Genomic DNA, 21,001 nt, shown 5'->3' on the forward strand with positions numbered 1-21,001 from the left:
TGATCACTTCAATTCACACAAATACATTAGGAGTGTGATCCCAAATCTATGGCTCATGGACAACATCCTCCAAACTGTAATTAAGTCATATATAAATTTAAACATGCATTTATAGATGCATATAAATATATGTAAATAAAATTTTCTATCTATCCTAGTCTATAAAAATCTCTCTATTTCTGTATTTTTGGTTCACTTTAAGCATAGCAATTAATTTCTCCAGATTTCCCATAAATGAGTGGATTAGAAGCAAGTGACTGTCACAGGAAGATCTGTCTACAGAGGTTAACAGAGGATAAAAGTTATACTTTAAAATTTAAAATATGGGAGGCTACGCTTTTCTCTGCAGGAATGACACTGGAGAGCAATGTCATTAAAAAGTAGCCCTACTGGAGTGACCACAAGCATGACTAATTGAAAAGAGAGCAAGTAAATTCCAACTTCTTATTGAAGAATGTCATGTGGAGATTATCGAGGGAGTTTGCACCTATCTGTCAAGTAACAGGGGTAGTTCCTAGTGGAACGAAAAGACAAAAAGAGGAAAATGATTCAATTTGTTAAGGCTGGGAGGTACAAAGTGCCATTACTTCAGGGAAACAAGTCACATGTGGGAGGAGGGTGGCTCGGAGCATTATGTAGCAGTAGTGAATAATCTGCACTGAACAAGTCCTACAACCCAAATTTAGAGGCTCTTCTCTACTGACCACACTAGAAATAATAGGAGTTTCACCATGCAGAGAACACAACAGTTACTTTGAAGAAGGTGGGGAAAGAAAATAAAGTACATTCCTTTACACAGCAGTTGAGCATAAACATAATTTAGCTGATAGAAACTCCAACAAGAATTCTGATGTCCAGTAAAACACTGAAAAGACTTTTTTCCCTGTTTTATCTTGTTGTTCACCTTTGTTTGTTTGTTCTCTGGTAATATAATTTTGTCCTGCAACATTTACTCAACTAAAAAGGTATAGCTTAATCCAAACAGCTGAGAACCTAAAAGAGAACAAAACAAAATCAAGAACATGCCCATCACCACCCCTCAATCTCTACTAAAATAACTTCTTTGTTGTGCTTACCCTTGTACTCCAAGGGAAGAAACCCTAAAATGCCATATAATTTCCTCTTCCCTTTTCCTGAGTCTTTGCACAAAGCAGGTTAGTGCTTTCCTGCACTTTTTATTTTCTTTCACCTGACAAAACATACAACAGCAAACGCTCCTAGCACCTGCATGACTCACTTTCTAGGACTTTGATTATAGGGATTTGTTTAGTTTTTTGATTCTAGGCTGAGGAAGGATTCCTTTTCTTCTTTCTGTCTGAAGTTTTGGGAGAAGAACGGTTAACCACTGAAAGACCATATCTATTGAAAACTGTGGTGAACCTTAAGGCAAAGACTTGTTCTCCTCGGGGCAGGCTCCTCTCACCCATCCACAAACCAATAATTTTGTTTAGTGGTTCACCTGCTTTACCCTCAGTACTGGAAGATTATGAAGTGTCAGTACAATTTGCATCTGCAGTTGAAAACATTACCCTGGCAGGTGATTTTGCAATTCTCCAAGATCCCAAATAGACTGAGGGTTTTGGTATTTCTTGAGAACATAAAGCACTGTAAGGAGAAACACTAGGCTTGATGTTTTGCTAGCATTAATCTGAGCAAAGCAGAAATGAAATTGAAGAAGCAGATGAGAAATGATAAGTTGAAAACACACTGGATATGGACCGGCTGTCATCCTGGAGGATAAGTTAAAGAGCAAGGGAACTTTTTGACTTGTGTATCTGCTGTCTCAGGAGCACGGCACCAGCAGTGATAGAATAAACTCATTTAATCCAGCAATTTGACACAGAATCAAAATGGGCTTCCATAGCCACACCTGGGTGTTAGAAGTACTCCACCCAGTTTCCTTAGTTAAATATTCATGTCATAGGACTGAATCTTTGTGTGAAAGGCAGTGACTGTATTCAGGTAGCAAGTAGGTGTGAGAACTCTTATCTAGATGGAGAATCCTGAGAAACCTTTAGACAGATATCTGGTTATATGTCTCAAAAACTGACTAATCAACACCTTGATGTAAGAGGAGAGACAGCATTAGAGCACAGATATCTGACTGTTAGAAAACAATGGAATTTTAAGAAGTCCACATGTTTTGTAATTATTGTCCTAGAGAAGAGGAAACGTATAAGTAGGGAAAGATTAAGAACATTCTATTCATTCACTCATTTTACTATCAGTAGAAGCCAATCTAAATTTAAAATTGGTCTTCACAGGAGCAAATATCTTTCAGCCTAACTATACTGAAACCTATCAGATTAAAGTCTATTTGTCTGTAACTATGTAAGTTAAGGTCATTTGAGTTTTACGTGCTGCAGGTAAAGACTCCTCAACTTGTATTAAACTCCATTTTATTCCTATTGAAACTGTACGACTGCAAAATGCAGGTTTATCTGTTATTTGATCCTCAAATTATTATTTTTTAAAAAGAGCTGGATGCAGCAAGCAGTCAGGTAGTTGTTTCTTCATCTATAGTAAGAACACTAGTCACAGTGCTATACTAATTTAAACAGTCTTAAAAATATTAAAAGTGATCATAAAATTATGGCCATGCTGTCTGCTTTAAGGGGTACAGGCTATATGACAGATCAAATCATCTTCAAGGTAGATCTGCACAGACATTTTAAATACAAACAGGAAACTAATCAAGCTGTTTTCCTTCATTTACAAACAAATTCATAAACACGAATTTCACTTATGTAGCTACTCTGAGAATAACTGGACTGTGCAAACATAACCAAGGACAGAATGTATCACGTGGAGAAATGAAAAGGAATTGAGTTTTATAAATCTAGTGATAAAATACTTTGCAGAACTGACATCTAGAAATGTTTGGTTTTTTTTCTTCCAATGTTTAATAGTGTTATCAAAGTTCTATTTGCAAAAATACCAGAAGGTATTTTATATTTAAAAAAAAAAAATGTTTTGCACATTAAATGGGCTAGAAAAATGAAGAAAATTAAATATATTTTTATTTTTAATCATTTATTAATTTCTCATAGACCAATTTGCCCCAATGAACATATGCAATTTACATATTTGCTAAGTACATTTAGAAAAAATTCTTAATGATTTTTATATAGCTGTACAAAAACAGAAAACTATAATAAAACAGAGTGATAAATGCCAGACAGATTTGCAAAGAGAAAAGTAGAACTCTTTGAACAGAACTAGGAATACATCTGAATCAGTACAAAGGGCTTTTGATGAGAGAATAATATTGATATAGAATGATGTAGATTTTTTTCAAAAACAGTGTAATGAAAGAAAATATTTTAACTTTGTAATTTGGGCAACACAACATTTATTCACTGAATAACAGTGCTAACCAAGTGAACTTCAATATTTTCTTAAATTTCCTTCTGCTTTACTAGAACTATTTATGAAAGTCAAGTGAAAAGGAGAAACAAGTTACGTTGTATATCAAGAAGAGCTGCTCTGAAGCACTAGAATGGGTAAGATGAAGATCTGTTAAACAACTCTGGAAGAAGATGAAAGGAGAAAACCAGGGTATACTATAATAGAAGTTTATTATACGCTAGTTAATTGGGTGGAGGGAAGACTGTTTTTGATCAAGCAAGGGAAGCATCCAAAAGGACAGAACCTGACGGCTTTAATTACTTCTTGGAATTATTTCTTTTTTCCTGTTGGAAAAGAAATACAAGACAGAGACATCCAACAAGTTCTTGGAATATGCTGGGGACAGCTTTTTCTTCAGAAGGTGAAGAAAACTATTAAGGGAGTGGCTATTTTAGATCCTCTTTGTAGGCATGAACTGGCTGAGAGTGGAAGGGGATTTAGGTGAAAGTGAACTGTGATGACTATTACTGAAAGAGAAAACAGCAACATATATACATATACGGGTTTTTTTTTCAGAAAACAAAACTAAATGTGAACGAGTTCCAGAGACTGATAAGCAAGGTTTCTCAAGAAGACTATTTAATTAATAAAAGAATGCAGGTGAGCTTGTCTGTTTTAGTCATTGCTAGAGTCAGCTCTTAATTATCTGATGCAGAAGGAAAAACCTAAATTAGGCAAAAAAAAAAAAAAAAAGAAAAGAAAAAGAATAATACAAACTAGGCTTTATAAATTAGTCTACGAGACACTATTCAGTACATTCACCTTTAATGGGCTTATGAACAGATTTCTGTAGAGAGGAGAGCAACAGAGAGGAGTCTGGTGCAAACAGCTTATGTTCTGTGTCACAGAGTGTTCTACTGCTCTCCCAAGTGCTGAGGGAAGACTGTGCTTCATTAAAGCCCAATCCCCGTAATCCATCTGTCATCATCAGGTGACTACATAATTATATACTTTACCAGATTATCCTAAAACAAAAGAAACTGCTGAATTCTCTCTCCTCTCCTTCGACTCTTCTCCTCTCCCTCTCTCCCTAATTCCTATGAAAAATAAATTTCCTTGCTTTTTTTTTCCTTAAATGTATCTATCAGATGATCAGACTTTGTAAGAATTCTTTGCAAGGAATTAAAGTACAAAGCCACCAGAACACCAGTTTGGTCTGTTAGAACTTAAGTCCTGAGCTGGCTTCCACGGCCCATTAAAATACTTCATTATTTTGCAGTTTCATAACTGCAAAGAACTGAACTCTGTTTGTAGTTGTGTTACAGTACCAATGGAACCAAGATGCTGAACGAGAACACAAGGGAAGTTTGGGGTTTATACTGTCTATTCAATTAAGACCAATGAGTCTTTTCCAAAGGCTTCATATAGAAATTAGTAGATAAGATTTCCGGGTTTGACCAGACTAGACGAGTCATTTATTTGTTTTAAAGACAGAATACTTTAGGTCCTCATCAAATATATTCAGAAGAATATTAGTTCCACAAGCAACAAAAAAATTAGCTTTTGTAATTACTGCACTTTTGTTAACATGAAAAAAGAAGTATTTCTCTCTCCACGGAAAGATTAAAATAAAGACAAGAATGATATTGCACAACATTGTCTGCAATCTGAAATGAAGTTCTCACATTGAAGCAGAAACAATTAGCATTTTCTCTAACTTGCTTCCATGAAACAATACTGCTGCCAAACAAATGAGTAACACTACATGAACTAAATGAACTTTAGAAAATTAATGCATAACCCTTTTTCCTTCTCTGAAATAAAACTTTCACAGAAAACAATGGAGGTTAAGTGAGAAAACATGGAACTGTAACTGCTGTTCATTTATTATTTTGGCTTATGTATATTTTATAATCAAAATGAAAAAGCCATATGGTTTGTGAGAACATGTGGAAGATCTCCTCGAGCCATTTCCTTTGATGGCTGTTCATGCCAGCTTATAGCAATTATGTACCTTCCTTATTTCCGTATATGACATTTATTTGAAAAATTTCCAGTACTTCAAATACACTTCTTTTAAAGGAAGATTATGTACAATTATACTTTGTATTAAATTCTGTTTTCAGATTAGTCGTCCTCATTGTGATAGATATATATTTATATATATATTTATCTATATGTACATAGATGTTTTTTGTAAACATAGATACTCAGTTTTCTCTTACCTTTCTAAGTGCTGCTGGTAACGAGGCGGTAGACATTGATATTGATGGAAGAACGTAAGAGTGTGGACAGATTACTGATGGTAGTTGGCTCTCTTGAACAGTATAGCGTGTGCCTGATATATCGTAGTACCTAAAAGGAGAATAAATATTGTCTAATTAATACATCCTAGTGAAATAAAGTCTGAGCTAATATCCTCTGTATTTCTTGACAAATATGCTAAACTCTTTCCTCTTGTTGTAATGGTTCCAGGCTTCAAGTACTTATAAATCACATAGCTTTTTTAAAGCCAAACTACTCACTACTCTTATTTAGATATTAATTCATCCCAGCTGCTTCAGCTATCTGCAACCCTGATTTGTCAGCTCTTTCCTGATACCAAAACAAATGAAAATGATTACAATATTCAGCAAGATAACCACATCAGAGCCACAAGCGAAGAAAAGTACTCTTATTATCTTATGACACTCCATCTCTACAGAACAGCAGGTTACAACATTTGGGGCTTATTGTTTCACATTACATCACATGCTGCTCACCTTCCTTCCTGAAGCTGTCTCAATAAAGTATCAGTTGAATTAACAAAATAGAAGGTCATTATTGGAAAGATACTGTCACAATGACAGTGTATATAATCTTTGCAATAACACATAAATTTTGCTTATGTGTTTTTGCAGTGTCAATTCTGAATTTTGGAATCCAAAGAATGTGGAAAAGTTCACATGGTTTATTCATAAGTAAGAAATAATTCAGTTATTTCTCATAGTAGAAAACGATGGACAACTTGTATCAACCCTTTCATATTGTTGCCAGAAGAACCAAAGTAGCAAAGTAGCAAAAAAACCCCCCAAAGAATTCTATGAAGATATAACTTAATTTAAAAACTCGATTAAAAATGACATTTTGTATATTTAATCCTTCAGATGATTCAACAATTAGTTAAAATTCAGCTTTTTTAATCAATGTATTTTGGTATCTTCATTTCCAATTTGGACTGCATTTTTCTTAGGTTCACTGAAAGTGATCCCAGGAGGTTTCTGGGCCAACCTGCTGCAGAAACAACATCAGCTATGGGATAAGACCAAGTTGTTCAGTCCTTTAACCAGTCAACTCTGAAAATAAAAGCACAGAAACATCACCTCTCTGGGGAAACAGTTAAAATACTCGTCCAGGCCAAATCTCTTTTCTCAATTTTTGCCTGTTGTCTCATAGTCTCTTGCCATCCTGCATTGTACCACTACAGAGAATCTGTCTCTGTCTTGGTGACCTCTCTGATTGGAGGCCTCCTGATTCCTCCTCACACCCCAGAGCTGCTTCTTCCCCTGGGCTGAACAAGCCTCCATCCTCCATTAGCCTCACAGGCACCAACTCCCTCCCTCCCCCCACCACCAAGCTGTATTGGAGGCCTTCCATTCAACTCACTCCAGTTTGAAACACTGACAGATTTCTAGGTATCAAATACCCTTAACAAATACTTTGCTGTCAGCAAAAACAATGTCTCAAATGTTTTGTTTGTTTCGTTCTTCACATGTGTGCATTTTCTATTTCAGTTAGCCCCAAACTCCTTTTCATGTAAACTTTTCCTCCAGACTCATCACAAAGTTCCAAATCAGCTCTCTTTGTACAACTCTAGTTGCAAATTCAGTTTTATGCCTGACTGTCATAAACTTTTCAAAGACTAAATAAGGGAGCAGAGAAGCCTCAGGCTTATTTATAGAGGTGTTCAGTTTATTGCATAATTGTGGTGAAAATGTTTTGACATTGTAACACATATTCCAATAAACGCATGCAATTATTTTGTTTATTTACCTATTTTTAAGGAAGAAACTGTGCTGCTCTCAATGGCTGGTTGCCTTTTCCAAGCCACAACTGACTTTAAGCTGTCTGTCTGGGTTTGCATTTTCTGCCTGCTGTCTATAGGGCCTTTGACAATGGAAGCTGCTTTGGAGTGGTTCCACACAAATTGTACACATGAGAATTCAGAAGTCATATTCACCACCTGCTCATCTAAGATAAAAAGACTGTTATATCCTATCCAATCTAGTATATCTGGAGGTCTCTGTTCAAGGAACAACCGTACACTGAGGACTCAGTGACCAAGTGGTTTTTATCAGAGCAGGGGAACAAGTGACACAGTATAGGCAGGAGGGTGGGAAGGTGTTTGGTTGAAGTCTGTATAAGAAGGAAAATGCAGAACAATGCAGGAAGCAGATGGAAGCACTGTCAAGCATTGAGGTTGATACTCACGCCCTGTGAGAGGCCACTTTTTGTAATGGTGCTGCAGGCCTCTGTGCTCCCAGTGCTATATAATGTACGTATGTCAGAAAAAAGCATGCCACTAGGCATGCATATCCGAATGCCAAAAGGAGGAAGACAAGCTGTGGGAGCAAATACTTTCTAGGTAGGTAACAGGGCAGGGCCACTCCAGAGCCCCTCTCAGGCCTCGCCCCTGTGGGGCCAAAGTGAGGAGCTCAAGGCCAGAGTAGGGGCTATCTGGTCCCAACACACCATTAGACCTCAGGGTGCTGACGAGTCCACCACTCGGTAACCAGGGAACTGCTCTTTTTAGAGCACATTGCAATGATATTGTTTCATTCAGACACCTTTCTTTTAAAGAATACCATTTCAGGCCAAAAACTGGAGCTGACAAAAGCAGCAGGAGAAGCTTCAACCTGAAAACAAAGCATAGCCAACAGTGGCACTTCAGATTTTGAAAAGAAGTAGCAGATGTTTAAAAGTGTGCACAATTTCAGGTTTATTCTCTCAACAAACTACTGATGGCTGAGTTCGCCATTCTCTCCCAGAAGCTTTAATTTTAGGCAGCAAGCAGTTTTCTTGCACAGAGCAGCAGTATACTTCCTACCTCAAGGCATGGGCATGCAAGCAAGCTGCCATGGGGCAAGCTGGGGTGTGAACTCTGTGGTAACTGCCTGTGTAAATTCTCATGTTCCAGCCTAAATACGAAGGAGCTCACTCCAATTCACTGCTGCACATGGCAGGGCGAGGGCAGGTGGATGGACAGTTACTGTGGGGCACTCTGACGCACTGCAAATCCACACCCTGGCTTTCCTCACCCTGACTTGTTTGTGTAACCATACTCACTCGTTCAAAGCCCCGCAGGCCTGAGGGGGAAAGAGTGTTTGCAACATGCTAGGAATGTTATGAAACCCTCCCAGACATTTTGCAAGGCCCATCAATTGTCTGAGGCACTCAGAGAGGAGGTTGTCTGCAGAGGTAAGAATTTTAACATTGGGACAAATGGTGGGTTGCATATTTATGATAGACTGAGTTGTTTATTGTTTGTTTTGTGCATGGTTACTAAATAGTGTGACTAATTATGTCAAAAACATTTAGAATATGTTTACCTTGTCCACAGCGATGAGTGTCTGGCATCTTTTCATGTAGCTAATGAAAATAATAACTAATTCTGCAGTGAAGCAAAAGGAAGAGCAGGCAGAAGGCCTTGGAAATTACAAAGCTTTTGAAAAGAGAGTGAAGAAGGAGAAGCTTTTTAGGTAGAAAAATCTTCTCTGCACGAGTACAGGGACACTGGTTTGCAGTGGAGCTACAGATTGGAAGAGCAATCATAAACTATGAAATAGAAATTACACCAGGAAGTGCTCTTTTTATGCTACAGACACACACCATAGACCCATTGCTCTTCCTTGTCCATGCCAAAGTCTCTGGTAGCAACACACAATGATTTCTTTTAATTGTCTTAAAATATCATCTTAAAACATTAAGATAATTATTAAAAAGCTTTTTGAAGGGATTTAACCTGAAGACAAAACCACACAAATACATCATAGTAGGAACAATAAACAAAACTCACCAACAAAAGAGGAGATTGCCAAACGTTTTAAAATAATAATGCTTACTGTAATGGCAACCTTATAATTTTACAGCCATGGCTTCCCTCATCATCCATCATATCCAGCCCTGATATCCATCTCCAGTCTGCTATTTTCTGTAACAGTCTTCAGTCTGTATCCTGTAGATGATTCTTGAATAGTAATTCCCATTTTCAATCAACACTTTTGCATAGGATGAGATCATGCTCTAAAAGAGCATGTACGAGCAAGAACAACTTGATTAAAACAGATACATTGTTTGTTTATTCAGGTCCTCTGCCCAGACTCCCCACTCCCATGCTGTATCAGCCCTTAAATTTTTCTCTGGAACAAGCAAATACCCATCCAATCAGCAAAGTGCCTGTGCTGAAGAGTTACTCCACAACACAGAACTACAAAAAGCAGTAATGGTCTTTCCCTCTGCTTGCCCACTGCCAAGATGCTCTTAACTACAATGGGTCCATCTACGCTGCTAAGTAATTTATCACCCTGGTTCACTCCCTGGTTCTGGTCCTCTAGTCAAACATAGTTCACATGAATCACTCTGTGCCTGAGCTCTCTGGAGCAAACCAAAGGCTTCCTTCTAAGGAGGAGCTCAGGAGCAGCTCTGAGGATGGATCGTCCAAGGGGTGGCAGAGCAGGGATGGGGCTATGGCAGCTTTGTCTCCTCCTGTCCTACACCACCCCAGCTATCCTCCTGCCCTCAGACACCCCTTGTGTGCCCACACCACACCCCACAGCAGGCATCATACCTTTGGCATAATGCTGTAAGAACACCAGTCTCGCAGGCAGCAAAGCAGCCCTTGCGTTACCTCAGACGCTTTGAACTGAAGCCACAAAAATGTAATTATGGTCGTAGAGCCACAGGGACATCAGACCCAGGTCAAGTGTTATGCAGCACAACACAGCCAGTTCACTCCAGAGGCGTGTAATCTGGCGAGGTGTGGATGCATACATAAGGATTGCTCCCTGAGGCAGATCCTTTAGCAGCGCAGACTGTTTTAAACAAGTTTTGTTTTTTGTTGTTGGTTGTTTTGTTTTTTATTGCACACTATTTGAGGTGGTCTAGCTACAGTTTTAATATATTTTGAGCATTTCAAACAGCATGCTCTGAAGAGGTTTTCATACCAAGCTACTGCTTTTCCTCACGTCATCTTTTCCACAAAACCAGTACGTGGACTTCTTCAACAGTCTGTAGCAAGCTCTTTCCGCTGCCTCAACATTCCATTATTGTATCCCTGGTTACAGTTTTTCTCTTCCCCTCCTAATACATTTGTTCAGACTCCAGCTGACTTCAGGTCTTATACAAAGTGGCTTGTTACACTTGGGTAACTTAGCCCCTCTTCTATCCACACAGAGCTGCACGTGGAAAAAAGCACATCCTGACAGGACACGAGTAGTAGACAGCAGCTGTGTGACTTTTGCTGTGTGAGCTACGGGCCGCATGGGTTTGGTTTTTGGGGAAAACTGAGCATCTCCAAACTCTTCTAGCCACTAGGATGAATTAGCGGCCCTGAGATCCTCCTCAGGTGAGACACTGACTGGAGAAGAGCAGGCATCCGCCCTCCGGTACCTGAACCCTGCCATCTAATGGCCAGATCTCAGATACACAGGTGAATCAAGTTTAACATTTATGCCTCCACCTTTCTTGATCGTAGAGATTGCCTTTCAGTCATCTTAGGTCACAGCAGATGTATTCCTACTGGGCTACTTAGAATTGTCTTGTCATAGATCTTAATAATAACAGGGTTAGTACCTCACCTAAAAATTCCCTTTGTTATAGTTACTCTATTCTGCCTTAATGTCAGCCTACATAATTTATTGCTTTGTTTAGTGAATTCACACAATTTAAATATTTGCAGGCTTCAGCTACATCTCTCACTCAGTCATTATTTAGCATAATCTTCCCTTTTGTAAAGGAATTCCTGTGTTCTCCTCTGTTTCCTTCTGACAATACCTCTCTGACAAAGACGTGTCTGGAGCTGGGCACAATCTCCTGCTTCCAGCCATAACAAAATCCCAAAGAGTAGTCTGCTGCCTCTTTGCTTTGTTCCACGATACATTTGCACAGACAAAGACCACACAGAACTTTTTCTGAGCCACTGCAACACCACAAACTTGTCATACTTGTTGTCCACTGCCAGGCCTATGTGTATTTGTTTTTTCAACCGTACTGCTTTCCCAGTACAATATATTAATTTCAGGTTATTAAATATATTTGTTTGCATTTGGCAGTTTGCTGAAGCTCTGAGCAACTCCTCATGAGATGAAATGGTTTCAAGCTTCTGGCTTTCTTGTGCTTCAAACAGCATTCAATTGGAAATACTAAACTCATTAGTCCTTCGAAACATGTTTTCCTGAGTCCTAATACAGATGCACAATGTTGCTCTGTAGCCAAATCTCTAATACGAATCCAAGCAGCTGCTCATTTCTTATTCTAAATGATCTTTTTCTGTTTTACTGGATAAAAAAGATGCAGCTGTCCCAGAAATTATTGCAGCAATTCACTATGTTTAAAGTTATCTATCTTCTTTGCCATCTCTATTGACTGGAAACCCAGTGCAGACACTTCAGATTGAGAAGAGCTTCAAGGTTATCTTTCAGGTAATCTGAAAACATAGCAAAGATTGTTTTTAGCCACACCAGTCATTACATACCTAGTTAAAATCTTCATGAATAGCAGTATAGAGCTGTACTAGGTGCTCATCACTGTTTCACTCCTTTGTCTTCTGATAATCTCAGGGAAGGAATTTGATCACTGCAATAGGTTTCATTTTGCATTGTGCTGGTATCATAAATCTCTTACAACAATTCTACTTTTTCTTTTTTTTACTCTACTATCAGATTATCATTCTGTATGACTATTGCTATGAGGTGAAGCATCATAAATTTCAGTTTACACCTACCACAGACAATCACCATTTTCAGGCTGTAGTTCTAGCTCTTGTTTGCATGGGAAAAAAACACAATCTAACAAAAACAACAAAGATAACACCTTGATTTGCTACAAAATCACTTGAGCATACTGACACAATTTCTAAAATGAAGTTTCAAGGTCAGAACATTTTCTCATTAGATTATTTAGATTATTTTAATTAACTGAAGCTCTTCTTTATTCTAAGATTTGGTGACAATTTAGCAAATTGCCAGCTACTCTTTTTAAAGAAACTGGAACCTCTTTTGTTTATGTGCTGTCCACAAAATGTAAAAAAAGAGACCAAACAAGTTATTTGAAATATTATTTAAAATATTATTGTAAGATGCCCTCCTTTCACTTTTTTAAGTCAGAAAAACTTATCACTGCCATCTGGCCACTGGGTGGCACCTCTGCATATATGCTAGATGTGCCCCAACAAACCCATGACCTGTGACGACCACTCCATTCATTCCACAGCCAAGTTTTGACCCTACTGCAGCTCTGCAAATGCAGCCATCTTTGCAAGATACCTAAAGTTTATTACTAAAAATTGACTTCGCAAAATATTACCAATATTTTCCATTTTAACTTTTTATTTGCCATTTCTGGAATATGAAACTACAAAATAACCCCTTGGTTATTTTATCAATCTGATTACTTGAGTATGTGAAAATATTGGGAGCTTTTGAGAATGTCTGGCATTTAATTGACAGATGTAACATAGAAAGTATTTAACAATCTTTTCTTGCTGTGTAACAATAAAATATAAATCATGTCTATGACTGGAGGTTGGGACTAGATGATCTTTAAGGCCCCTTCCAACCCAAGCAGTCCTGCGATTCTATGTCTGACATTGTAGTAGCATCCAGAGACTCCAAGCAAAGCCACATTGGTGGGCAAGGAACAAATATGCACTACTAGCATCCTCAGCTCCAGAGACAATTTGGAGCCATGCTGCCCTAGAATATCTTACAGAGTGTAAAACTAATCTTGATATTTATATTCTGGTCTAGCTTTAAAGCACTGTATAAACAATAATCATTACACACACTTGCCAAACAAAGGTAGTATCTCATTTTGTATAGTAAGAAGTTCAAAGAACTAGATGAAGCTGTTAGACTGAGGAGATGGAAAGCCAGCATCATTCATTTCTTTAAACACACGATGCTTTTCTTTGTTCACGTTGACTCACCCTGACTTGATGAGCAGAAATATCACATTCCCACATAAGTTTGCTGTCTTCTGTAACTACATCGACTGAAAGGTTTGTACGATTTCAGGGACATAAAAATACTTCTGAACACAGACTTGCGCTTTCAACCTGCTCTTTTATGTATTAGCACTTGGTTCAAAGTGATAGTTGGAAAACAAATAGCAAAGCTTGTGCTCTTTCCTCTTTAAAGTTTGTTGTGTGCTCAAGTGATCTGCCTTAGACTAAATTTCTACTTCGAAAAAGTCTGACTTATTTCTAAATACAGTGCCACTCCAGCAGCAAATAGGAAAGACTTTGACTCTTAGAAGAATTTCAGACCTCGAGAAGGGATGAAGCAGGGATGAGACACCAGAGCAGGCCTCTCAAGTTCCCATGGGCCAGATGCAGGAAAATCTGCACAGGATGGGTACAGGGCAAGCAGGGAGGGACAACCCAGGTAAATACACCTTAAGACTTGGCCTTGTGGCAGAGCTGTGTCCTGTCACACGGGAGTGACCACCGTGCCGGGCTGTGGCTGAGGACTGCAACTTCCAGCAAGATCCCTTTCAGCATGAGATCCCCATAGAGGATGACCCCCCATACAGCAGCCCAGTGCTTCAGCCCAGTGCTCCCATCTCTCCTGCTCTACTGGATCCCCTGAGCTGCCCCTCACAGGAGAGTGAAGAGCAGGACAGATGAACAAGGTGCATGCAGGAGGTTTGGCTGGTGCTGCACAAACTCATCAATTTATCTGTTCATCAAATTCTGCATAAACCACACCCTGCACTTACAGCAAAGGAACTCTCCCAAAACGAGCTGATTTCATGAGCTAAATTAGCCCACTGCCTATAACAAAGGCAACCAACTAGTGTGGTAGCAGCTCTTGTACACTCTCATCAATTATGCTAAGCCTAATTGAAACTCAGGCTTTTGGCAGCAAAGCACTGAGCCACCTTTTGCTGAGAAAATAACAGAGCGGTGTACGTTCAATGGGGATTTGTGATTACAAATTGCCTTCTTATAGAAATTTATTGTCTTTTCTGAATACTAACAATCTAAACATCTAGGAAACCTAGAAAATATTTCCTAACATACTAAAGAATATAAAGTGGCACTGTAAACAGAGGCACCAGCCAAACACAAAGATTTGGAAATTTTGTTCTGAAAAGTGGTCATTAAAATTTTACTGATCTTTAAGTAGAAAGGAAGAACAATTTATTACAGTGGTTGACCAACTGTTCTTTGATATCAGGAGAGGAAAGTTGAGTTGAAATGATATATTCAGTAAGAAGTAATATGCAAGTATTGTTATACTTAGATAAGTCATCTCATGTAAGATGGGATGTTTTGTTTGCTGTTTCCAAACTAGATAATGGACTATAATTTCAGGTTTCAAGTAATGATAACTTCATTGCATACGATGCTAATCTGCATTTTCTCATTTGCCTAAAAACATACACCTGCAGAGACTTTAATATAAATTCTAACATTTTACAATTTTGGTTTAAGAAACCACTGATTACACTCATTCAAATTCTCTGCATATTTCTTTGTTAACAACTGAGTGAAATCTGAATTGTGATTTAAGGTAATAGAATGACAATACTCAGTCAATTTACAGACATGTTCAACAGGCCAGGTCTATGACTCTCACATCTTTGAGCAGTCTTCTAGTTGCATGTGTGCTTAGTTATATGTACGACAACAATTTAAAAATGCTTTAAGACAGACACAGTTTAAGATCCAGCTTTTTAAAATACATTTTCATACTTCCTGTGGCTTTATAAATCACAAATTCAGCAGAGAAAATAGTTTGGGAAAATCTTAGAAATTGCTAAGCCTATAAACAAGAGAACAATGAAGAAGGTGAAAAGCAATCTGCAATGTACACATGCTCACAGATGCAGCATGAAAAGCAGTTTTGTCACAAAGTCTAGCACAGCACCAAAATGAGATGCTATCTATTGCACAGTACATCCCGTAGCCCTACAGATTATCACCACAGTCCTTCATTCCTGTATTTTTTAAGAGCAATGAATACAGATTTTAAATTCTTAAAGTTACACATCAAAATAAATACACAGATGTGGATGTGCTCTCTTCATACCTCCACACAAAACAGGCATTCTGCCAGCTTGAACATCATATAGATCTACAATATGAAGTGCTTCTTTGAAGTCTTATTGCCTTTTTAGAAAGGACTAACTTACATAGCATGGAGAAGCAAGACTTCATTATTTGAGCTCACTGCAATACAGCCTGCCGGCATCTTAACGCTATGGAGTCAGGGATCACAGGCTTTGGCTTCACAACCTACTTTTCTTCATCTTCTGTGGAATGACAAGTTCTGTATGTGTTTTTGCTTCCTTCAATTCCATTTATCATTCCCCTTTTTCACCTCCTCTTTTCCACAACTATCCAAAGTCATGCTGTAGGCAAGGAGGAAATGTAAAAGAAAGGATGGAAAGAACGGAAGAGAGGGGAAAATGAGAAATGAGGACAAGCAGATCCTGGAAAAGGAGGTGCAGACACACTGTAGAGAATATATTTTTATTTTTTTAACAAGGACACTGTCCCGTTAACACTGTATAAAACGTTGTTATTTAAAATGGTGAGTATTTCATACAATTCAGTACACTTACTGCTGCTTCTACTTTGCTCTTCACCAGTTCTCTCCAAGGTAACTAAACTACAGCATCTTCAACTTTTGGTTATGGACAGATCATCCTCCATCCCCAGTGCTCATTCATATCGGGGTGCTTAAATACTTCCTGAGCAGGAAACACCTTCAAGTTAATTATGTTAAATGGCTGGGATGGATCCTGCCAAGTGGTCCTGAGCAAAGGAAAGCTTGCAGAGACTCTTGTAATGAATGGCAATAGCATGCTCTTATAATGAGACCACTATATCATGAGAAAAATCCTACAAAAGAACCTAAGTTTTTAACTTTGAGGAAGTCAAGGAAAACTTTTTATTTCTATTTTATTTGCACTGATCTGTCGCTACACCTTATAAAAGAACCATCTGTATCTTGCCTCTTAAATTTACCAAACAGAGAGTGAGAACAGAGATGGCAATCTGAACACACATGCATTACTGAGTGAAAACTAGTTTGATTTGTCCAGCATTAGCAATAACTGTCAGCCACACCTACTCTTCTAATTCAGTCAAATCTTTTAGTAATGAAAGCTCTCTCTCCATGTGACAAGCAAATTTAGATATAGTCCTGCTTATCTTTAACTGAAGATATCATCTACAAAATTATAACACTACTACAGTTATGCTTGAAGCTGAATTAAGAAAATCTTAAGGGAGTGAATTTGCTCTTACTAGCCTGTGGCTATACTGTCACATAATCTTAACATGCCTACCCAGCATGGTCTGTGCCAGCAGCAGTAACTTCTATGGTATTTGCTGAAGGAAGTAATTTTGGAGTCTCAGTGTCACACATCAGATTTCTGTCACCATCAAATAAATTATTTGGCATGGTGCTAAGTGACAAACTGCGTTGTTCAAGCCTGCATACTATCTCAGTGATTCTGATGCTTTATATACTTTCAGTGTATGAGCTCCTCATGTTTGGAGTCTTGACAAGATCGAGTATCCATTTAAAAACAAACAAACAAACAAAAGCATCACATGACGGTGTTTGGGATGTTCCTTTGGAAGAAAAGGGTTTTATACCATCAGGCCTAGGTGGCTCAGTTTGGATCTAGGTCTTACACTGCACAAGATGACTAATTGAGAGTGGGGTACAAAGAGTAATTAAGTAAACATCTCAAATCACATCAAATAATTGTATGATGATTTCAGTCACATTTGAATTTTAAACTAGTTCACACATTAAACTTTATCCTAAAGCATCACTTGGAACAAATGTATTATGAGTCTTGGACTTTATACATGAATTACAAGTCATCCTGGAGCCAGTTCAAAGACTGATTAAGTCACTTAGGATGTCCTATTTACAACAGCTTACTACAGAGTCATCTGCCATCAGCTCTGTAGTTACCTGCTAAGACCTTCTATTTTAATTTCTATATTTGCCTACTTTCAACCCTTTAAGGTCTAGAACCAGTTTAACAAGGCATTTATCTTGTCATTTGTGACACAGCTGGGTCAACTTCTCCATGAGGGATAAAGAAATTACTAACTCCCACACATGAATCCTCAGGATTTGGGGAAAACATTTTTAGTACTGGGTTTTATACTGTATCCTGATGATCTTTCAAAGCATAAGGTAAAAAAAACTCCTTTCACAAAAGGCGTACTCACAACTGAAGGAGACAGAGATTTCTTTGTAAAACCCTAGGTAATCCATGCCCAAAAGAGAATGGTAAACAAGTAAAGTCATCAGCGTGGTTACTAAATGAGAGATATATGAGAGAAAAGAAAGCAAGCACTCAAGTTTTTGTCGTATTCAATACACAGTGAAACAAATGACAGTTTCACAGTCTTTGGACTCAGCCTCCAAACTCAGACCTTCAAGCGCTCTGAAAGGCTGCTCCAGGCTTCTGCGTACATTAACTGCAGATATGAAAACACACTCAACCTGGCAGCAGACCTTTCAAGCTGCGAATCTTCTCCCTGCAAAGATACAGACTTCGAAATCCCTGCCAACAGATATTCATTGTCAATTACACAGAACTGTATTTATTTCTATCTTCATATGAGATTACACTCAGTTCAAAGAAAACAAGGATCAGCAAGAGGAGGCAGCTGAGGGTGGAAACAATTGCTAAATACTGAAGTTTATTCTCCAGATAAAGAGTTTGCTTTACTAATTCAAATGCTGTATATTGCTAAATTATAGATGTAAATATAAAATGACATGATTTTGTTGGAGTGTCATAAACAAATGCCTTTACTAAAAGACTTGATCTGTACTCTACTTCCATCAAAAGCCAGCACTGTAGATCTGTTAATTACAAATCTGTCTCATAAAAGAAACAAACAAAACATATTATGTTCTATTAATGCTTCCATTAATTAATGGGAATAAAACAGCAGCTACAGAAAGAAGACATTGAGGTGTTGGTTTCACTAATTAAAGCTAGTTCAACATCATTTTTGTAACACAGTCTCACTAATAAACACGTGCAATGACATTTTTAGGGCCTTCAGAACAGCAGTGGATGGACCTGGAAGATCCTACCATTCCCAAGGAATGATCCCTGGGGTAAGGTCCAGCTGTACAAAGTCACTTGCGCAAGCAAGTTTAATACCCTCTCCCTTAAAGATGTGTCACGAGTTAATGAAAACAAGTGCAATGAACACTAATCAGATGTTACGAATTTCAGCACAAAAATCAAGAACCAGCAATGTTCATTTGGCATGCTTATCTCACTATGAAACTAACTTTTTCATTGAAAAATTGATTTACTTTTCACGTAGGACCATATAATCAAAGTATTATCCCAAATCATTCTTATCCTTCCAGTACTGATGTTTCATCAGCAATCGCATATTATATCAAAGTGCAATGTCAGAATCCTAAAATAAAAGGTATAGCCAAGATGTAGTCAAACACTTGTGTGTGTTAACTGACATAATACAAATCAATAAAAGCAGTTAGATAGAGAAGAAAAGATGGCAGCCCTCAACTGACAGATAAATGCAGGAAGAAAAGGGGCAAAACAAACTGACTATGTTACTTGTGTTGTTTTTAGCTTAATTCTGTGTCCTCAGTCATTCTTTTTTAAGGCTTTACTACGCAAATATTCAAGAGCTGGCTCAAAGAATAGTTTTACTATAGAAACTTTGGCAGACACTTAGAAAACCACTTCTCTTAAAAGCCTCTGCTCGTACCTCATGGAAGCCACACAGGTCTCATTAAGGAGAAGTTTCAGTCCACCTCTCTTTCACAAAGCGTGCACAGCGGTAGATCTGTGCCTCACTCTGTACCCAAGTACATGGGCACAGACAAGTGCCCTGCAAAGCCTGACCGGACTGAACCATAGACCACAACAACAGAAGATGCGAGATGACTGAATGGTTTTGCTTTCCAGCTAACTTTTGAAACTGGAACCACCCCTCCTCCCCAACCCTCACCTGCATTATTAAATTGTAATTTGGTCAAGATTAAAGGACGGTGGAACGGCACAAAAGAAAGGGTGGAAAGCTAACCAAAATAAGCACATTGGTAAAGGCACTTAGGGAGACAAGAAGATTACTGAGCAGACGAAAATAAAGACACCGTTCCAGGCATATGAGACATACAGAAATCAGAGAAGAAGTAGTAAAACACTTTGGAATGTATGAGAGCTGAAAAACATACTTTAAGAGAGGAATGATAAAAGAGGCTGAGGACTTTTTCAACAGAAACTAGAAGGTCTCTTCAAACAATGTATTTCTTACTCTTGGAGGATATTTCCTGTAGTTGTTCAATATTTTGCAATTTATTACTCTATTGCATATGTGCCGCATAGGCACTATATAAAAATACCGACCCAAATATTAGTCAATGCAGTGTAATCCTGTATTTAAGACAAAAAACAGAGGGTATAAGAAGTAAAATCTATCATCATTTGCACTGCAGCTATGCTGAGAATCTCACTGCGGGAGGTCCCGTCCCAAAAAGTAGGTATATCCAGTAATTGGGAAGGGAGGTGACATAATGATGCTGAAACATCTGCAATTATCTTAATGCTTTCAGAATAGCAGCTGCTTTATCAGATTTATCACCACCACGACCCAGCATTTGACAGGGAAGATTGTGGCATGAACACCGGGTAACTGCAGGTGTGAACATCAAAGCCAGTTGACAGGATGTGAGCAAGCTCCTGGGATTAATCCAAGTGACACAGAACACGTGTAGCTCTCCAGTCTTTCGAATCAAGATCAACAAGGCAACGTTGACAGTCATTCATTTCTAGTAACTTCCATGCTAACAGATGTGTTGATTGTACAGCTCCAATACCAGCTACATAACAATGGAGGATGCCAGGGAATGTCACATTATGGTAAGATAGGTACAATACTTTGTTTGGACTTGGATTTGTATTCATGTTTATATGCATTAACAATTAAAAAACATGTCACATTAAATCTTAAAAAAATAAAAGAAAAAAAAGCAAGCATTACAGGCTCTACAAGGAACAAAGGAAAATAAGACAAAAATATAATGGAAGTAAAATACTACTAAATGAGTAAAACTGCATTACATTAAAGCATTACAAAGTGTATATTCAATTTATTTTGTAAATAAAGAGAGGAAACATCTCCACTAGATAATTATACAGCAGAGGAAATACCAGGCAAAAAGTAGTCTTTTCTTATCTTTACTAGGCAATCTTATTAAGCTCTGAAGTCTAGGATTTATTTTTACTTATTGTAAGATTACTAACTAGAAATATTTTTGTAAAAATTATTCCATCCCAGACAGTTCATTTCCAGAGCTCTCAAAAGACAATGTCATATATTCTTCCTTAAAAAATAAAAATAAAAAAATAAAAAATCCATAAATAATTG

The 21,001-nt window shown here is 37.9% G+C and overlaps 1 protein-coding gene across 1 annotated transcript in view; it reads right to left on the bottom strand.

The window, feature by feature from the left end:
• The window catches only part of CRYBG1 (crystallin beta-gamma domain containing 1), a 95,403-nt gene that overhangs the window by 57,927 nt on the left and 16,475 nt on the right, over nt 1-21,001 (bottom strand). The window contains 1 exon segment of the mRNA XM_085217564.1: nt 5,574-5,703. Coding sequence (XP_085073690.1) covers nt 5,574-5,703 — 130 coding nt within the window.

Source organism: Meleagris gallopavo, chromosome 2 (assembly GCF_905368555.1).
Source record: "Meleagris gallopavo chromosome 2, MGAL_WU_HG_1.1, whole genome shotgun sequence".
NCBI classification, from domain to species: Eukaryota; Metazoa; Chordata; class Aves; order Galliformes; family Phasianidae; genus Meleagris; species Meleagris gallopavo.